At 42.1% G+C, this 18,986-nt stretch overlaps 2 protein-coding genes and 1 long non-coding RNA gene across 3 annotated transcripts in view; 2 read left to right on the top strand and 1 right to left on the bottom strand.

Annotated features, from left to right (window-relative positions):
- SLC25A25 (solute carrier family 25 member 25) overlaps window positions 1-10,859 on the bottom strand; it is a 29,601-nt gene extending 18,742 nt beyond the window's left edge. Inside the window, exon 1 of the mRNA XM_027869586.1 lies at window positions 10,620-10,859. Within this exon, the coding sequence (XP_027725387.1) occupies window positions 10,620-10,859 (240 nt within the window). The remainder of the gene's footprint in view (window positions 1-10,619) is intronic.
- On the top strand, window positions 2,920-3,362 carry LOC114048567. The gene is made up of 2 exons (XR_003569776.1): window positions 2,920-3,074; window positions 3,203-3,362. It is a non-coding gene; the product is annotated as an uncharacterized LOC114048567 (long non-coding RNA).
- A 1,015-nt stretch (window positions 10,860-11,874) lies between the features above and the next one.
- NAIF1 (nuclear apoptosis inducing factor 1) lies at window positions 11,875-16,258 on the top strand. The gene is made up of 2 exons (XM_027869539.1): window positions 11,875-12,544; window positions 13,791-16,258. Exons 1-2 carry the CDS (start codon window positions 12,046-12,048, stop codon window positions 14,261-14,263), a joined length of 972 nt encoding a protein of 323 aa, XP_027725340.1. The 5' UTR covers window positions 11,875-12,045; the 3' UTR covers window positions 14,264-16,258.
- The last annotated feature ends 2,728 nt before the right edge of the window (window positions 16,259-18,986 follow it).

An 18,986-nucleotide genomic window follows, 5' to 3' on the forward strand; every position in this document is an offset into this window, starting at 1 on the left:
ACTAGATTAACACTTCTTGGTTGATAGTGAATACTATCAAGTCAGGAAACAAACTAGCTGAAACAATCACCAAGCATTTGTTATTAATTAATAACTGTTTCCATTTATATAGAACATAGACAGAGTTTACATTTACACAGTTTACAAAGTATTTTCCTTGTAACAACCCTGTAAAGAAGGTAGGAAACTGAGGCTCAGGAATTGACTTACTCAAGACCACACAGCTAAGGTCAGATATGAAATTCAAGATAAATGCCTAAACTGAAAAATAAATATGGGGGATGCAGAACAGGTAAATATGATTCAATTCCTGATCTATTAAAGAAAAAAGTAAAAAGCACCTATAAATCTGGACACAAATAGGAAAAATAAATTATGTGATTTTCTTTAAACACCTTATAATGTTGGCAAGGCTAGCAATACCTGAGGAAGCAAGAGGGCAGAGCAACTAGACTTGGAGTCCAAAGACCTTAAGCTTGAGACACTATGCTTACTGTGTGGCCCTGACGAGGTCACTTATTCTCTTCTCATCTGTAAAATTAGGCTATTACTATTCACAATAACAATCTCATAGGATTATTTTGAGTAAAGTATTTTCTAAGTTCCAAAGTACTATATAAATGGGAACCATAAATATCCATAGGCAATTGAAGGGCCATTTATAAAGTGTTTAACTTCTTCAAATAAGTAATCTGCTAGATCACTGAGGACATACCATAAAATGAAGGTAAATAGTATAAGTATTAACTTCATAGATACATATTAGCAAGCATACCTCATTGCATATGCATTCACAGAAGTGAAGCAAGATTTTCTATTCCAATCTCTAGGCCCGTGGGCAACTGCAAACAGCCAAAAACCACATATGCAAAGTTTCAAGGAGCAAAGCAACTCCTGCCCAAGTGATTCAGTCCACACCTCCAGTTGTCCTGATCTATATCTTGCCACTGGACTCAGAAGACCTGGAGGAGAGAGTGAGGCTGATGACATTGCACAGCTCTGCCTCATTTCAATCCAATGCACTTGCAAGTCAAGACATTACCCTCCTGATGTCATTGGTCTTCTTTGAGAAAAAATGAAGAGGTGTCAGCCATATGTTTCATTCACCATAAAGGGAACTAGGAAATCAAGGATGCTAAAACTTCAGTGTTGAAAAAGGTGAAACTCCTTTATATATTTCTGTCTTAGGAAGTGAAACTGTGAAATCCAGCTTTGAAGAAAACTTCCAATAAAGAACTCCTGTAGCTGGAACGGAAGGCATGTTAATGCAAGGACACTTCTCAAAGAATCATTAATTCTTTCAATAGTCCATATTTATCAGCAAAGAACTAATCTCAATGAGGTACAAAATGTTTACAATCAACCCAGATTTGAGAGAAAAGACAATCTGTAGGATGTTTAGAGAAATTTGAAGCAGTATGGAAGTTCAAATTCTAAGGAAACTGAACTCAAGCATGCCACATTTCTACCTCAAAGAATGCTTCCAGTGATAATGGCAGATCCTTAATTGAGCAGAGAAATTAGGTTGTCTTGAGTTGTCAGGGGAAAAGGTATATGCTTATTAGGTTAGCATGAAACAGCCCAGCTGCCCATTCAATGGGGTCAGCCAAATTTTTCTCAACTAAAGGCACCGAAAGAGTTATTTTAAAACCTAAATTGCTTCTATCACAACATCTCAATGTACACAGCATTCTAAGGTTTTTCAACCATTTTCTTTAGAACCACCCTGTGAGAGTTGGGCAATTCGAGTATTATTGCCATTTTATATATGAAGCAAAAGGCTCAGAAAGGTTCAGTGACTTGCCTAGTCATACAGCTAGGCAGTACTATAAACAAGGCCTGGACTCACGTCTCTGACTCCATATTCACCCTTTCCATAGCCGTTAACCTATCGGATTTACTTGCTGAGGCTTCTTCAAGCAGACTACTGGCTTAATAATGTGCTAAATATTTTCAGTTTTCAATAGTGGTTTGAGGAACTCATACTAAAACTGAGAGCATCTGAATCACTGAATGTGATTCCCCAGCTGCCTGCTCTAACATAGAGGAAGTACTGGGGGGGGGGGGGGGGGGGGGACGGGAGGCAAATGTGTGAAACTGCAACAAAGACTGCCTTCTGTGGATATTTATCAAAGTTTTTTGATACCAACTTACCAAATCCTACTAACTTTGATTAGGAATAGTCAAGTAAATTCTATCCAAAGACAGTAGAATGAAATCTAATACTAACTACTTGAATAAAACTATAAAACACACCTCTAAAAGTAAACGTGTAGCCTACTGTGCACAGATTAGGTTTTTAAAAATTCTGGCCAATAAAATATACACCAGATGTGAGTTCTCAAAAACAAAACAAGACAAAAAAACTAAGCAAGGTCAAGAAATTCATCATTAAACAATCCAACAAAGACTATTAAAAAAAATTTACAAGTTTTTTTTTACAATCTATGCTCAAAATCAGCAGTGTGATATTGGGCAGACTAATTCCCCTCTCTAGGACTCAGTTTTCTCAATAAAACTAGAGTGCTGAAATAAAGATCCTTTTCAGTTCTAGAAATCTGTCAGTACTTTGAAGATATATCAATAGTGATGTACTTAGTGACTAGCCTAGTGTTTCACACATTCAGGAGACAAAGTCATAGTGGCTGATAGAGCCCAGCACTGTGGCTGGCTCCATCCCACAGGACTATTCACTTGTTTTAGTCCCCCAGGCAAGAATTAAGCAAATAGCTTGTTCTTATTCTTGGCAAACTGTCTTTGTGCTTTCCCAGTATTTAAATAGGTTTGTCAATTTCCTCATACTATACACACAGGTTTTTTTTGTTTTTCAGTAAGAAATGTCATACTAAGCTCCAAGAACAAAGAAGGCTTGGGGGATAAAGGAAGGAAGGAAAGTCACTCCAGTAGTCTATTGAACTGCCTCTAATGGTATCTGCTTTCTTCCCAATGTACTCAAAGAGAACAAGAACAGCCACCATCTCTAGTTTCTCCAATCCACCCTCTGCAGAAAATGAGCAAATGACTCATCCCATTTCCAAGCTTCCTGCAAAACCCAAGCCAAGAACTGAACAAAGGTAAGAAATTTGCTCAGTTGCCTTTGCTGTTCATTTATTACTTGAAAGGAAAGTGAATTTTTAAGTCTTTAATTCATCTTTTTTTAAAAAGGCAATGAATTATGGGGTATTTCTGACTTCTTACACAGGAATAATTCACCAGTCAGGTGCCTTGCTCACTGTTTCTTGCTCAATATCACCGTGAACTCCTGGAAGCTTTACAGTGAGACTTCAAGGCTGGAACATTAGGCTTGCACAGGCTACTATGTTATAAATAAGTAAAATAAATTTCATGAACGTTTGCAGTTATGTTATACTTTGTTATACTTCTATTCCCATAAAAGTAAGAAGGCAATATGATATAACTGAATGAGTACTAGATAGGAGACTGGAACCCTGGGCTCTACTCCAGAGTCTGCTATGAGCTCTCAAGGTTATGCTCACTAACAGTTGAACCTTCATTTATAAAATAGGAATAATACTCACTTCATCTACCTCAGGGTTGGACAGGTCAAATGAGATATTGTTCATAAAACATTTCGAAAACACTAAGTGCTATTTAAATGTCAATTTTAGTAAAAATAGATGTGAAAGCAGTTTGTAAACCACAGTGATATATAATGCTACATCTTATCTCTACTTTTTTTTTAATATAAAATCAGAGGGCTGAAGGTATTTTTATCTTTATTTTATCTCCAAGGCCCTTAAGCTTCACTTCCGTCAGCTGCGCCCTCCTCCCCCGCAAAGATTTGCCTGTCTCTCTGTAAGAGAGGTTCTAATGGTAATCCCAGCTCCACTTGCTCTGTATTTATTATACCCTATCAAATTTCTCATTTCTGATTTATCCCAAATTTTGCAAATTGGGGTAAAATGTGAGTCTTGGGTTCACTTTTTGGCCTTACATATTTGAAAATGTTCTTTTTTAAAATCAAGAACTTGATAAACAGCAACAAACATTTCCAAACACAAAACAGAAAAAGATTACATATGAAACCATGAAGCTCTATCACATATAGCCTGGTTTTTTTAGAGTATACATGAAATTTAACAAACTAGTACCAACACTGCCTTGCTAAGTGCTTACTATGTGCTAGGTACTATGCTAAGCATGTCATAAATATTACCTCATTTGATCCCTCAAGATTTTCAGAAATGAATACATCTTCAAGATATTAAAAACAACAACCACCTAACAAAAATTCAGATTCAGGCCGACTCTGATCTGAGCACTTTCTTTTCTCTCTTTTTTTTGGGGGGAGGTACTTGGGGTTAAGTGACTTGCCCAGGGTCACACTGCTAGTAAGCATCTGGGGCAGTATTTGAACTCAGGTCTTCCTAAGTCCAGGGCTGGTAATCTAGCCACTGTGCCACCTAGCTGCCCTACTTTTTTCTTTTATATCTGGTTAAGATACCTACTAAGAATTTCTGTTGCTCAATTCATTAAAAAAAGACAAAACATAAGGTTAATCAAAGGTAAGCCTTATTAGAAACGAAACTGTTAAATATAGTACAATCAGTTTAATAGGTGAATTTAATACTTTTCAACCAGTATTGTGTTTTTCTTGCCATTGATAGACTGTTACCTGATGACTTAATAAGCACCATTATTTCTTTGTAGAGAAAGGTCTGTGTCTAGGCCTAAATAAAAGACATAACAGCGCAAAAGCAGAATTTACTTAACAGCATGAATGAAGACTAGTCTCCTCCAATTTCATGCTTGTTTCCTTGCAAGCTCTCCCATCTATTTTCCTTACACAAATGAAGAATAAAGACTTATCCAGGGAATTTCTGAAATAAGTAATTTGGCATGACATCCTTTAGCAAATCAAAAGTAACCTTATAAAAAAGCAGATTAAGCATTCAGTTAGGATCTTCTTGTGGAGACAATACAATGCCATAACACTTAAACTATCCACTTAATTAGTAGGATCTACCATACTTATTGGCATTTCTGCGACAAGAAAGCTTTTTATGAGCCTCAAACATTTTTTTCTTAACACTCTAATAGGATAAACAAAGAAATTCTTCTTATTGGGGAGACGGTGGTGGTGGTAGAATTTTTGTTGCTGTTCAGCTCTTTCAATTGTTCAACTGTCAGACAACTCTTTGTGACCCCATTTTGGAGTTTTCTTGGCAAAGATACTAAAGTAGTTTGCCATTTCCTTCTCCAGATTACTTTACAGATGAGGAATCTGAGGCAAACAGGGTTAAGGGACTTGCCCAGGGTCACACAGCCAGTAAGTGTCTGAGGCTGGATTTGAAGTCATGAAGATGAGTCTTCCTGATTTCAAGCACAGAGCTCTATCCATGGACCACTACCTAACTGCTCTTTGGTAGTGGAATATGGACATACAAATACTCACAAAATTTGCATCCTTCAAGTTCATTTTAAATGTACTATCTCACTTTGATGGTGAACTCAGAAAGACTTCTACTTAAGGTATATAATTAACAACCTGCCTAATTCACATCAGACCAAAAAAATCCTTGGCAGATAGTTTATGGTTTAGCCACAATGAATTATTCCAAATAAAGTCCCTGTCGAGGCTTTAAATATCTATGTGAAAAATTAAAGGTAGGTAAGAAGAGTTTTCTATACCCATTTTATTGATAAGGAAGCTGAGGCACAGAGAGTTTAAGTGAATTACCCAAAAGTCACAAAGCATGTTAGTAGCAGAACCAGCACTAGAATCCAGATCTCTCTAGTTCAAATTGTTTCTACTACACAATGCCAGCTTTTATATTTTGAGCTTCTAAATGAACTAAAATCTTTTTGAAGGCTAGGACAGCTCCCTTCTATTTCTTCCATATCCTTAGAGCATTTAATATAGTGCTTTACATAGTAAGTTCACAGTCTATGTTGATTACCTAAATTTTGTCAAGCATTTATTAAGATATATATCTCTGCTACACTTGGGTGAGATACCAAAGATATCAACACTGACCATTATATGAGTTCATAATCTAGTCAAAGTGAAAAAAAAGGATGCACATGAAAAACAATAAGTGGGACAGCTAGGTGGTGCAGTAGATAGAGCTCCTGCCTGGGAGTCAGGAGGACCCGAGTTCAAATCCAACCTCAGACACATGACACTTACCAGCTGTGTGACCCTAGGCAAGTCACTTAACTCTGATTGCCTCACCAAAAAGCAAAAAAGGAAAAAAAACAACAATAAGCAGCAACAACAATAACAAAAAACCTAAGTGCTAGAGTGTGGTGGAGGTCATACTGCTAAAGAACTCAGGGAGGAAGAGTGATATGGTTGGGGATGAATCATGCATTCTTCTATAAGGGGCACTGTGTTGTGGCAAACAAAGCACTAGACTTCAAGAAAGGAAAATGTGGATTCAAAGTCTGCCTCAGACTGACGTCCAGCACAACAAAGAGAGCACTGGGCCTAGATCTGGAAGAACCAAGTTGGAATGTGGCCTTTGACACTTACTAGCTGTGTCAACCTGTTTCCTCAACTCCAAAACTGTAAAAAACAAAACAAAACACCCACAATGATAGTATCTCCCTCTCAGGGTTGTAGTGAAGATCAAATGTTAAGTGTTTATCACAGTGCCTGGTACTTAGTAGGTATTTAACAAATGCTTGCTTCCTTCCTACTGCTAATCACATAATTTCTTTCTACTTCACTTTCCTCAAATATAAAATGGGAATAATGGCCAACATCTATCTCAAGGATTGTTGTGAGGATCAAATTATATTTCATTTGACACATAAATTTGATACATTTGTACATAAAGACCTCTTCATACTTTAAGGTACCATACAAATGCCAAGTATTATATAAAAATCTTAGCTGATTTGGGTTATATACTCCCCTCCTCTCATTACCAAATTTATGTCCATGGTATATAGTACAACATTTTTTCTAGCTTAAGCAACACTGGCTTAACATAAAGGATCCTCTAACTATCTGTGTCAATAAATGATTGCACCATTTATACTGCTCAAGTCAAGGAGAGGAACGGGGGCAGGATGGCTTGAGGGTTCTTTGATTTATTACCAGAAATCATATAGATATTCAAGGAACAAAAGTTTTGGTCATATCCATTTCCTGCAAAACTGCTTCTCTCTCCAACTTTCCTATTCCTGTTAATGATACAATCTCCCAGCTACCTCTGCTCCAAACCTCAGGGTCATCTTTTCCACTCTCTTCTTCCCACCACCTAATCCTGGTCAGTGGTCAACTTCTGAAATCTTTCAAGTCTATCCTCTTCGTCTCTACCACTACCATTCTATTCAGGTTCGATTATTTCTTCTTCTGGACCATTATAATGGTCTCTTAATCTGTTTTTGCCTCCAAAATTTCCTACAGTAGAAAGGTACTGGATTTAGAGTCAGAGGGCCTAGGACAGAACTCTGGCTCTGCCACTTACCATTTATGTGGCTCTAGGCAAGACTCATCTGTAAAACAAACTGGTTGGACCATATGATCTGTAAGGTCCCTTCCAAAATCTCTACATCTATGATCCTAAAACTGGCCTGATTAAGGATCTTAAAAAAACACATCTCTGTACACTCTGCTATTCAAAAATTTTCAATAGCTCCCCACTGCCTACTAAATAAAATTCAAATTTCTTGGCTAGACATTTCAAACCCTCTACAACTTAGCTCTAGTATACTTTTCCAAAATTATACCACCCTCCCTCTCTTTATACTTCCCTGAGGCCACAAAATGCCCAGAATGCCCTTCCTTCCTCTACTCCTCCTTACTCCTTATCTCTCAGCTGAAATTCTACCCATCCTTGAAAGGCCCAATTCAAAAGCAAAACTTGTTTGCCTGTCCCAGATCCCTTCCTTTATATCTTTATTCTGACTGACTAGTCACTAATACAATGCTTTAAATGTGTTTTACGACAAAGGTTATCAAACCATATACCAAAACAAGGCCAAAATGGGTACATGATTTAGACAATTAAGGAAGATACCATAAGCAAATTAGGGGAGCATAGAAAAGTTTACCTGTCAGATCCATGGATAAAGGAAGAATTTATTACCAAACAAGACAAGAGTTGGTTTGGTCCAATGAAGGTGACAATTATGTAGCATAATAAAATGTTAAAATTGTCTTTTGATGTAGTAATTTCTCAAGATCATAATCTTTTTTTAAAAGAATCTTTCTCTACACCTCCTTCCCCACCTTTCACCTCCTTTTGTTCCAGAAAAGGCTCTTTGCCTACATTCTCTTTCCAAAGAAATTTCCCTGGCATGCTGCCACAAGTTTATCTGCCCACTTCCATTTTAAGTAATTTTCCTTTGAAAATCTCTTCTGCAACAAAGATGGGTCCCAGGGTTTATTTTTAAAGAAAACTTACCACAAGCTGCTATAATACACAGACAAGAGAGTACAGTCACGAGGCCTTGAATGATTCACTGATTCTGAAAAAAGTCCTCAAAACCGATTCCTATTCCAAGCCTACCTTCTTGAACAGATCACACTAAACAGCTTTCAGAAGCAGTTTGATTTACTTTTGTTTTCACTTCTATAGAAATTTGCCCATTTCACCCCAACCCCATGATCTCTTGACTGGCTCTTTTCATCTCTGTATGCAAGACTGCAACACAGTACCATCTTAGAACTCTAAAACTACATGCTTTGGCATAAGGTGAAAAAAAGGCAGGGTGGGGGGCTGGAGTGGAAGGAGGGATATGGCACAGGATCTCTTCTTGTTGCACAGTCAATTACAAAGCTGATATTTTCTCTGATACTTCAAAATTTGCCCAAAGGCTAATTTTAATTTTCTACTCTTAAATCCAACAAATATTTATTAAAAATCTATCATAGTACCTTTTTACATAGTAAGATAAGAACAGTATTCCTGCTCTCAAGTCAGTTACTGATCATTTTCAATAGCCCTGTGGCACTACAATTTAACCCACGGATAGCTGAGACTCACAAATGCTTTCAGAACATATAGCTGGTGTTGATATAAGAAAAGGTTCATATCATAAGATTTGGGGCATGATTTTGGCTCAGCTACATCTTTTAGCTCTGGAAAAGAAAACTGATTAGAGTATACAAAGTATGGAACGTTTTTTTCACTGTTTACCCTTGGAAATTAGTTGCCAAAGAATATAGATCACAATTGATAGCAAATAAGCTATGAATCAAGAGTACATCTTGACCTTTATCACAGTAGCTATTCATAAATCCTAATTTAAAAATATAATTTACCTCCTGTTGACAAATGACTTGGGTCTACTTGTTGACAACATGAAATAGATGTAGACTCACATTTACAAAGTACTTTAAAGTTCATTTTTCTCAAAACTTCTCTGTAAGGCAGGTAGTGAAAGTATTATTATTCTCAGGAAGATATTACTAAAAGCACTAAGATTCACCAATTGATTGCACCCTTCATATGACTAGACAGTCAATGTCAGCAGGTGGGGAAAATAGCTCAATTCTATTCGGAGCCATGTCCCTTGGACTAATTACTATCTCAGATTCCAGCTACAAAATTCATCCAAGCTGTTTCCAAGTATTGAAAATAGCCCTATTTGTTGAAAAAGTCATCCTGAAAAGAAGCACACCTCACCCATTCGGTTTAATTCATTTTGGTATACCAAACATCTGGTAATAAATAATTCACTAATGGTTCTATGCATATCTAGGCCAAAAAAATTACTTCAGAAATAGGTTGTTAAACGAATACTGTATGAACTTACTCCCTGTTGCAACCAGAGGTGACCTCACATTAAATGAAGCGAGTTTTCAAAGTGGTGCAAAACACCTCTGGTAAAGTACCAGGCACAACTCCACTACAAAAGCAAAAGAGTAAGGAAGAATCCCATTTTCAGTATATGTAAGAAGAGCTCTGGCTCTCAAACATCCCCCCCTCCCCAGCTTAAATCCCCCTGGATGATAACAGCTAACACTTACAACATGGTGTCTTCATACACTATCTCATTTCATCCTCACAACTACACCCTGAACACAAGCAAGAACTTCTCAATTTCACAATGAGGAAACCGAGGTTTAAAGAAGGACAGCATGGTGCAGCTTCAAACCTCCGCGGTGACATGATGTCATAAGATCTGGATTCAAGTGCTCACTCTCATGGGCAAGCCATTTCTGAGCTTCAGTTTCCTCCTCCGTCTTTACCCACAGACCGCCTGTCTACACCCATCAATCTGGCTAAGTCTGGAGAGGTTCGGCACCAGAGGTTGGGCCAACAGGTGGGGGATGCTATTTTGTTCGGCCACAGCAACTACCCAAGAGGCTACGCTCTGCATTAGCGGACGGGGCGCCCAAGACGATGAAATCGCTGCTCTTCTTTTAACCAAAGTGGGGGACTAGCTGGGGCGGGGCGCGCTATCACTCAGGGCTGTCTCAGAGAGTCTCCAAACCCGCAGTCCCTCCCGGGGGCTCCTTCCCACTGCGCGGAGGAAATGCCTCACAAGGCGCTGGGACCCAAGCCCAGCGAGCGTCTTCTGCCGGAAGCCCCAGTTCCGGCTGCCCGCGGCTCCCACACTCGGGTTCCTCCCGGCCGAAGACAAAGGGCCCGCTCTCGCCCCTCAGGGTCCCGGCTGGCCCCAGGCCGCGGCTTCCTTACCCGGAGCTCGCCCTCGGTGCGATGCAGGCCAAGCCTCCGCAGACCCACGGCCAGATCGTTGACACAGAGGCCTCCGTCGCGGTTGACATCGAGTTCCTGGAAGAGGCTCCAGAGGCGGAGGCGGTGTTCAGGACCCCCACACACTGCGCCGCCACACGGGTCCCCGGCGGGCGACTGGGCGGGGGCGGCGCCGGGGGCCGGTGGAGAGGCCACGCAGCGACACAGCACGTCGCTCACCATCGGGTGCTGGGCGAGGTGGAGGGGGCTGGGGGGCGGGGGGGACTACGGAAACGGCAGAGATCGGAGTCCCGGTCCCGGCTCGCGCGTGCCTTCAGGAACTCGCCGGCTTCTACTCAAGTGAAAAAGCGCCGGCAAACGGGCTGGGCGGGGCCGGCCTCCGACAGGCTGCCCGCGCGCTTCTGGGAGCCCCGCCCCGCGCCAACTCACCTCCTCCCCACCCAGCCCCAGCGACCAATCGCCAACCCCGATCCCGGCACGAGGCGGGGCCTAGGAGGAGGTGCCAGGGGTCGGCGCTCCACCTCCGAATCCGGCCCAATAAGCGTAAGGTTTTGCAAGGGGGAGATTCAAACATTAGTGGGGTTTCCAAATTGCCTGAGCTAGGTTTTTGAAGTGGGCTTTTCTCAACAATAGGTCGAGTTCCCGTGATTAGCAAATGGATTGGCCCCAGGAAAATTCCGTCTTATAGAAAGAAAAAAGAACGAAGTAGGTAGTGTAGCTTCCAAGCTGGAAGCCGCTATCTTTTGAATAACAAACGTAAAAACCAATGGCAAAGAAGAATCGCGATTGTGGGAGGGACCAAAGACAAAATTGGCATGGACCTTTGCCAATAATCCCTGAAGCTGTACGAGCTTTGGTACACTAACATCGCAGTGCTCCAATAAAATGGACAAATCCAGAGAGCTTGGTGGAACACGAGTGAATGAATGATAGAAAATATATCCAATAGAGAAGTAGAAAAGAAAACAGGAGGCAGGGCGTCCCAATTCGATCGACATGACTACTCACCAATGAACCTTCCAAGTCTAGGAATAGGGTGGCTCGTAATCATGACGGACAGTGACCCTAGCCAATAGGATCAGTGAACTCTGCGCTGCGTCCAACCAGCGCGCGAGGTTACCCTGGAGAAGAGCTGGCGCTCGGCCCAGCGGGGAGGGGAGGGAGGGAGAGCTCCGCACGCCCCGGCGGAAGAGGCAGATTCAGGAAGCCATTACGCAGCTCCCTGGCGGAGGTTCGGGCGGCCGAGGCCGGGCGGTACGCACTTTGCGTAGGGCCGGAGGTTGTCAAGGGCCTGGGCCTGGGCCTAGGCCTTGGCAGTGGGCAGGAGAGGCCCATCCCCGGTTGGGGGCGGCAAGCCGAGGAAGAGGAGGAGTAGCAGGGAGCTGAGGAAGGGGGCTTTGGGGAGGCCATGGCGGTACCAGCTAAGAAGAGGAAGATGAACTTCTCAGAGCGTGAGGTGGAGATCATCGTGGAGGAGCTGGAGCGCCAGAAACACCTGCTCATCAACCACTTCAACGCAGGCGTGCCCCTGGCAGCCAAGAGCGCGGCCTGGCACAACATCCTGAGGCGGGTCAACGCCGTGGCCACGTGCCGCCGGGAGCTGCCCGAGGTCAAGAAGAAGTGGTCCGACCTGAAGACCGAGGTCCGCCGCAAGGTGGCCCAGGTCCGGGCTGCCGTGGAGGGCAGTGAGCCCCCTGGAGGGCCAGAGGACGGGGGCCCCAGTGGCCCTGGCCCAGGCCCTGGAGGCGCCGGCCCCTCCGTGGCCCCTGTCCTGCTGACCCCCATGCAGCAGCGCATCTGTAACCTGTTGGGTGAGGCCACCATCATCAGCCTGCCAGGCGCAGCTGAGATCCACCCCGTGGCCCTAGGGGCAGCCACAGCTGCGGCCACTGTCACCCTGACACAGAGTGAGTGGCCCCATACTGCCTGGAGGGCAGGAGGTCTGCGGGAAGGGTCTTTGGGAAACCATAGCATCATGGCGTGGCAAGGTTGGAAGGAACCTTAGAGCCTCATTCAGGCCAACCACCTAATTTTACAGAGAAGGATAAACTGGCCAGTAGAGGTTGATGTCCTGCTAAGGTTGATGACCTTGGGTCAAACAGGGACAGAGAATAGGATGGAAGGTCACTTAGTGGTCATTCAGTCCAACTACCCCATTTTTTATAGAAGAGGAAACAGAGGTCGGCAGAGGGAAATTCCTGGCAGAATGTGACACACAAGGGATGTGGCAGAACTGGGTCTAGAATCTCAATCTCCTGACTGTTGATGCAGGACTTTCTCCATATTTGTGAAATCCTGGGCAGCTTGGCTGGATGCTTTTTAGGAAGGGTTGTTGATTAAAAAACAAACAAAGAAACAAAACCAAAAACAACTTCAAAACCAGCTGCCTTAAGGGCCCACTCTGGTTATTCTGTTGGTCTCTATTGCAGATGGGTACTTGTGTCTAGTGACTATTCACAATGTCCCTTCTTGGACCTCCGTTTTCCCTCATATGTCTAGAGTAAGTATAGTAGATAGAGTGATGGGGTTGGAGTCAGGGAGACCTGGGTTCAAATCTAACTTCTGACACATCCTTGAACAAGTTATTTAACTTCTCTCTTGATGATGGTTGTCTGTTCTAGGAAGGAAGCAGATCTATGTGTGTTCCATGGATGTTCCATGGACTAATCATAAATATTGAAGCTGTAAGAGAGTATATCTGTATGCCATCCTGGCCTCCCTAGATCCTCTACCCAACTGGTTCAACCCAGTATCCTTTACTGTATGTTAATTGGACTATCACTGTGGCTTCTGCCGTCTTGACATATAATCATGTTGGCTCCCATATTCTGCTTAGCAACAAAAAAAAAAAAAAAAAAAAGATGGAGGAAAGGGCACAAAAGAGGTTTAATAAGAAAGGCAATAATAAGTCTACCTAGGATGAAGTTTGTATTTTTGTATTTTATTTTATCTCCTATTCCCATAAAAACTTTTAGTCACCTTCTAGCTTACACACACACACACACACACACACACACACACACAGAGTATATTCTGTGATCTCACCTCAAACATGTCATCTCTTACACAGTTCTAAATTCCAGCTGGTTACTTTGGGAGCAGATGCTAATCTTTCTAGGAGACATTTAACTTTTTTTTTAATCTATTTTTTAGTTCCCACTGAGACCACCTATCATACTTTGGAGGATGGAGTGGTAGAGTATTGTACAACAGAGACACCCACAACAATGACCGCTGAGGCACCTGTGGAGATGATGGCCCACCAAGCTGATGTGTCTGTCAAGCCTCAAGCACTGAAAAGCCGTATTGCACTTAACTCAGCCAAACTCATACAGGAGCAGCGGGTCACCAACCTGCATGTAAAGGAAATTGCCCAGCATTTAGAACAACAGAATGACCTCCTGCAGATGATTCGGCGGTCACAAGAAGTACAGGCTTGTGCTCAGGAGCGCCAAGCCCAGGCAATGGAAGGGACCCAGGCAGCCCTGAGCGTCCTCATCCAGATCCTCCGTCCCATGATTAAAGATTTCCGCCGATATTTGCAGAGCAACACACCAAATCCTCCTCCACCATCTGATCCAGGTCAAGTGACCCAGAATGGACAACAAGATAGTCTTATTCAATGACATCGAGATTAATTGAACTCCCTCCTCCTCTGTGACTGAATGGATTCTCTATTGTATTTCAGGCAGGTCCTATGGTTGTCCTTAGGATGGGATAAACTATATGGATAACTTCCTATTAGATAGGAATTCAGTGCTCTTGGTGCATAATGTATTTGAGAACTGGAAGAAGTTGGGATGTGGAAATTATTGAGCTTCTTGGAACCAGAGTTGCCTTCTCCATGAGGCCTGCTACTGTTATCCCAAGAGCTGGAAGACTGGTTGGCCAAGGCATCTCCTTGCTGGAGGACCAGGCACAGCTTTGTGAACATTACATGACTTGGGCTCATGTCTAGAAGATCTCCTATGAAGGTCATAACTGGAAGTGGTACAGCCAAGAGTGAGAATCCCAGGTGTTGCTATCTTGAATGATGATGATAATGGTGCTGACACTTGTGCAATGCCACCTTTATCCTCTAAGAGGCAGCATCACTGGGATTGAGGCTGAAATCGCACCCTCTTCTTACTGTGCCTAGGTCCCTAAGGGAATTTAGTAATGTATTCTCCCACAGGGCAGCAGGTTCCCTTGCTCATACCCTGGAATGTTTCCCCAGAACTCTGTTGCCAGCATCTGTGACTTGAAGCTAAACTCCACTAGTGCTGCTCAGGAGGGGTTCCGTTGGAGGGGAGTGTCTCTGGCTGCCAACATGTCTTCCACAGACTCTCACCTCTCCTCTGGTGCCTGTTTTTTCCCCAACATCCTTTAGTTGGGTGGTATGTTTAGTTCCAGGCTCAGGTTCTAGACTGGTAATTGCTGGGGAAGATAAGCAGAGAGATACAGGATCGTTAGTTCTCAACTCTTAACCTCCAGGGATTGCCTTTACTGAGACCTGTGTTAAATTTTTGACTTCAACTAAATGGGCTCCATCAAACATGTCCACTTCTACACATATGTCACAGGAACAAATTCAGGATTTTCAGAGTACAGATCTGCAGTGCATATTCTTCCCTTTCCTTTCTATTTCTTTCAGCCCTCAGAAGTTAAATGCAGAGAAACTGTAGCAGCATCACTCTGGAGCACTTATACCCAAAATGTTAGGTTGCTCCACAGTATTGCTGCGAGATATCCAGGCTCCAGATGGGATGAATCCAAAGTCATGATTGACACTGAACATATGGGAAGAGTAGGGTGAGGTTACTGTGAATACTAGAACTTTTGGATTCTTGGAAATTTAGCCATCTCAACCTTACTTAAAAAAAAAATGTTCTGCATTGAGAAAATTCCTACCTTTTGGAAAGGAGACAGTACCTTGAGATACTTAGAGTTGGACTTCATTATTCAGTCCTTTGAATCTACTCACCTTATTTTCAGGAGCCACTGTAATTTTTGAAGGTTTAATTCTAATTGATTGGCTATTTTTGGTTTAGTTTTTAAATTTTCACCTATCACTGAGGCCCTTGCAGCTACATAAGCCCATGTCACCTTTGATGAACAAGGTTGGGCAGTGTCACTATATGTGCCTTGACCAGATGTGGCCCATGGTTGCAACCCAAGGTACCAGCCCCCAGCTTTACAAAGGGAAGATGCTGCCTCTGTGGGCACTTGCTTTTAGAATTGCTAACTTCCACTATTGCAATCAAGAGAAACACTCCCTTACCCCCCACTCCCCAGTTCTGTTATTACTGTAATGCTGATGGCTTTTCTGCAAAGCCATGCATGTAGTCCCAGTAAAGAGTTGGGCTCACTGGGAAGTACAAGAAAAGTTTTTGAAGATATGGGTGGCTAATAGCACCCCCTAAGACCTTGGTTCCAATGGCACCAGCAGCTCCAAAAGGATTTAATTGCAGTGTCCTCTTTGAAAATTTATACACAAGAGAGCTCAGCTGGATTTTACCCATTTTTGAAATCTGAGCCAGTATTGTGTCTGATTCAATTGACTGGGTACAAAGAAGATTTCTGGGGTCACTTGGACTAGTTCTTTCCGAGTATTTTTAATAATAAAAGCCCACTTTTTTGTATATAATGCTTCTGTGCTTATTTATTCACATATAAATCCATTCACATGGATTTAAAGAATGAATCTGTGAAGTTAGATCTGCAAAAAACTTGCCATCACTTTGGGGTATCACTAGAAAAGATTGCATAGAATGATGAGTAAGTTTGTATGTATTGCCCAATTCCCTGGAGTCTTTCCCCTGAACAGCTAAAGGATCTTAGAATGTAGATTTAGATCTAAAAGAAACTTTAGGGATTCTCTAGTCCACTTGCCTTATTTTACAAATGAAGGAAATGGTGCCCAGAAAGATTAAGTGTCTTGCCTAAGACCACCCAGATAGTAAATGTCAGAGGCAGGATTTGAACATAGGTCCTTGAACTACAAGTCCAGAGCTCTTTCCACCTTACTGTGTTGAAGCACCTTTATCACTGCTTATAATGAAAAAAATCAATTTTTTGAAAGTCTGAAGGTTTAATGCTAGCTATAAATAATTGTTCCTACATTGACCTGTCATTCTAGAATTCCAGCCTAGATAAAGTAGTTGTCGTTGTCATCATCAACTAATTTCATGTTAGATATATGCCCTTGAATTTGGTGCTGATGAGATTTGATATAACCTGGAGAAAACTCTTGAGAAGTTGGTAGTCTGAAGTCCTCTAGATGAGTCGCTTTTCCTCTCGATGCCTTACTGAGCTCGGCCTCAATATTGAAAAGTCAGATTACGGTGGAATTCCATTTAGAGAGAATATCAGTGACACTCATTTATTGAATTCGATTCAGTAAATATTTCATTATCTTGATAGAAACATTTCTTAAATGTACCATGTTTTCGCTTTTCCTTCTTAGACTATGTTGAACATAATCGAACCTGTTGTCCTGACCTCCCCATCTTGAGTTTTCCTCTCTAGATTGCATTGGAAAACTACCCCCAAAACAAAGCTGACCATCACCAATGTGTCTTGTTCACAAGGATAGTGATTGTGATGTATTTCATCTTCTCTCTGCCCCAGCAATTTACATAGTGCCCTCCACACTCTTAACAAATGTTCATTGATGTTGGATGATTAAAATCACACACTAAGGTAAAAGCTGGTGTATTAGGCCCAAGGAAGAAGCATCGAAGAAAGGTGAAGCCAGTGAGGGAGTTTTAACAAGTAGAACAGACTGGTCAAAGAGAAAAAATCCATCCAATATTGTCTGTTCTATCCCCGAAAGTGCTCTGTTCATCCCCAAGCCATTCTTGCTGGAGGTGCGCCATCCTTGGCATGGTGATGGTTACTTGTGTTTTAGTCTCGGAAAGGACCAGGCAGAACTGCTACCTGATGACTTGACCTTGCTTACCTGGAACTTCATGCTGACAAAGGTAGAGTAGCCAAAGAACCAACTGCTTTTAGGTGATAAAGAATTCAGGATAGAAACAAGACCACTGCTTCACAGATGAAAATCTCTGGGTAGACCCTGCTTTTAAAAATCGAATATAGAGAATTAAAGCACAGGCTACCTCACAGAAATCCAACCAATTTTGCCCACAATAAACTGGCAATTGCTGCCAGAATGGCATGACCAGAATGGCAAGTTTCATCAGGTAATGAATGACCTCTATTTATTATAGCTGCATGATTGTGGTCATGTTTTCATCTAAGGACATAGGTAAAAGAGATATGAGACCTTAGATGACCCTTTAGATGTCTACTCCAAGTCCCTCCTTTTACAAGTGAGAAAAGTGAGGCCCAAATTCAATTTAATTTAATTCACCAAATTTTAAGCTATGTGACAGACACTGTGAAGAGCTGGTACTTCTAGAGCAAAACAAACAAAAAAATAAAAATAGTATCTGCCTTCATGGAGCTTACATTTTACTAAGGGAAGCAATACATATCCAGATAAGTAAATGCAAAGTATGTACCAAGTAATTTTGGAGGGGTGGGAGCCACTAACTCTTGGGGAGATCAGGAAAGGCTTTGGGTAGGAGGTGGCATTTGAGCCAAGCTTTTAATGAAGAAGAGATTCCAAGAGATGGAAGAGCATTTCAGGCATGGTAGACAGTCTGTGCAAAGGTGAGAGATAGAATGTCATGTCCCAGGGGCAGCAAGAAAGACAATTTGGCTGTAATATAAAAGTATACGAAGGGAACTAAGGTGCAGTAACTGAAAAGATAGGTTGGAGCCAGATTGTGAAGGGCTTTAAATGCCAAGCAGGAATTTGTATTTTATCCTGGAAGCAACTGAAGCTTCTTCAACAGGGGAGCAACAGAGTCTAAGATGTATAAGGCAGCTTGATCTGGGTAGCCCTTGATTTCAATCAGTCTGATGAGATGAGATTACGAAGCACAGACTTTTGTCTGAAGAGCTCCTCCACTGGAGGTATATGTGCCTTGACTCCTTGCTGAGAAGACACAGAGAACCTATCTGATTGGTTTCCAGTGACCGTGACTACTTCCAAGATGATTGGTAGCTGAGAGGGAGGGGGGATGTACTCTTGTCCAAAGAGTCATCCTTCCCTCCCCATCCCCCTTGCAACATTCAAGTCTGAAAGTCCAAGGGAGAGAAAGCCTGAGGAAAAGGTCTGGAGCCACTTTTCAGCTAGATTTCATTGGGAATGGCAGATTGATGGGGGATAGAATGATTTTTTCCAAGAGTCTTTTCCCCTCTAAATCTCAGTCAACATCTTTTAGGTAGTCATAGTCATTGGGAACCAATTAGAGAGGTTTCCATAGTGGGATGTCCTCTCGGGAAGTGTTCAGGTTACAT

This window comes from Vombatus ursinus, unplaced genomic scaffold (genome assembly GCF_900497805.2).
Source record: "Vombatus ursinus unplaced genomic scaffold, bare-nosed wombat genome assembly UNPS02014793.1, whole genome shotgun sequence".
Taxonomy (NCBI): domain Eukaryota; kingdom Metazoa; phylum Chordata; class Mammalia; order Diprotodontia; family Vombatidae; genus Vombatus; species Vombatus ursinus.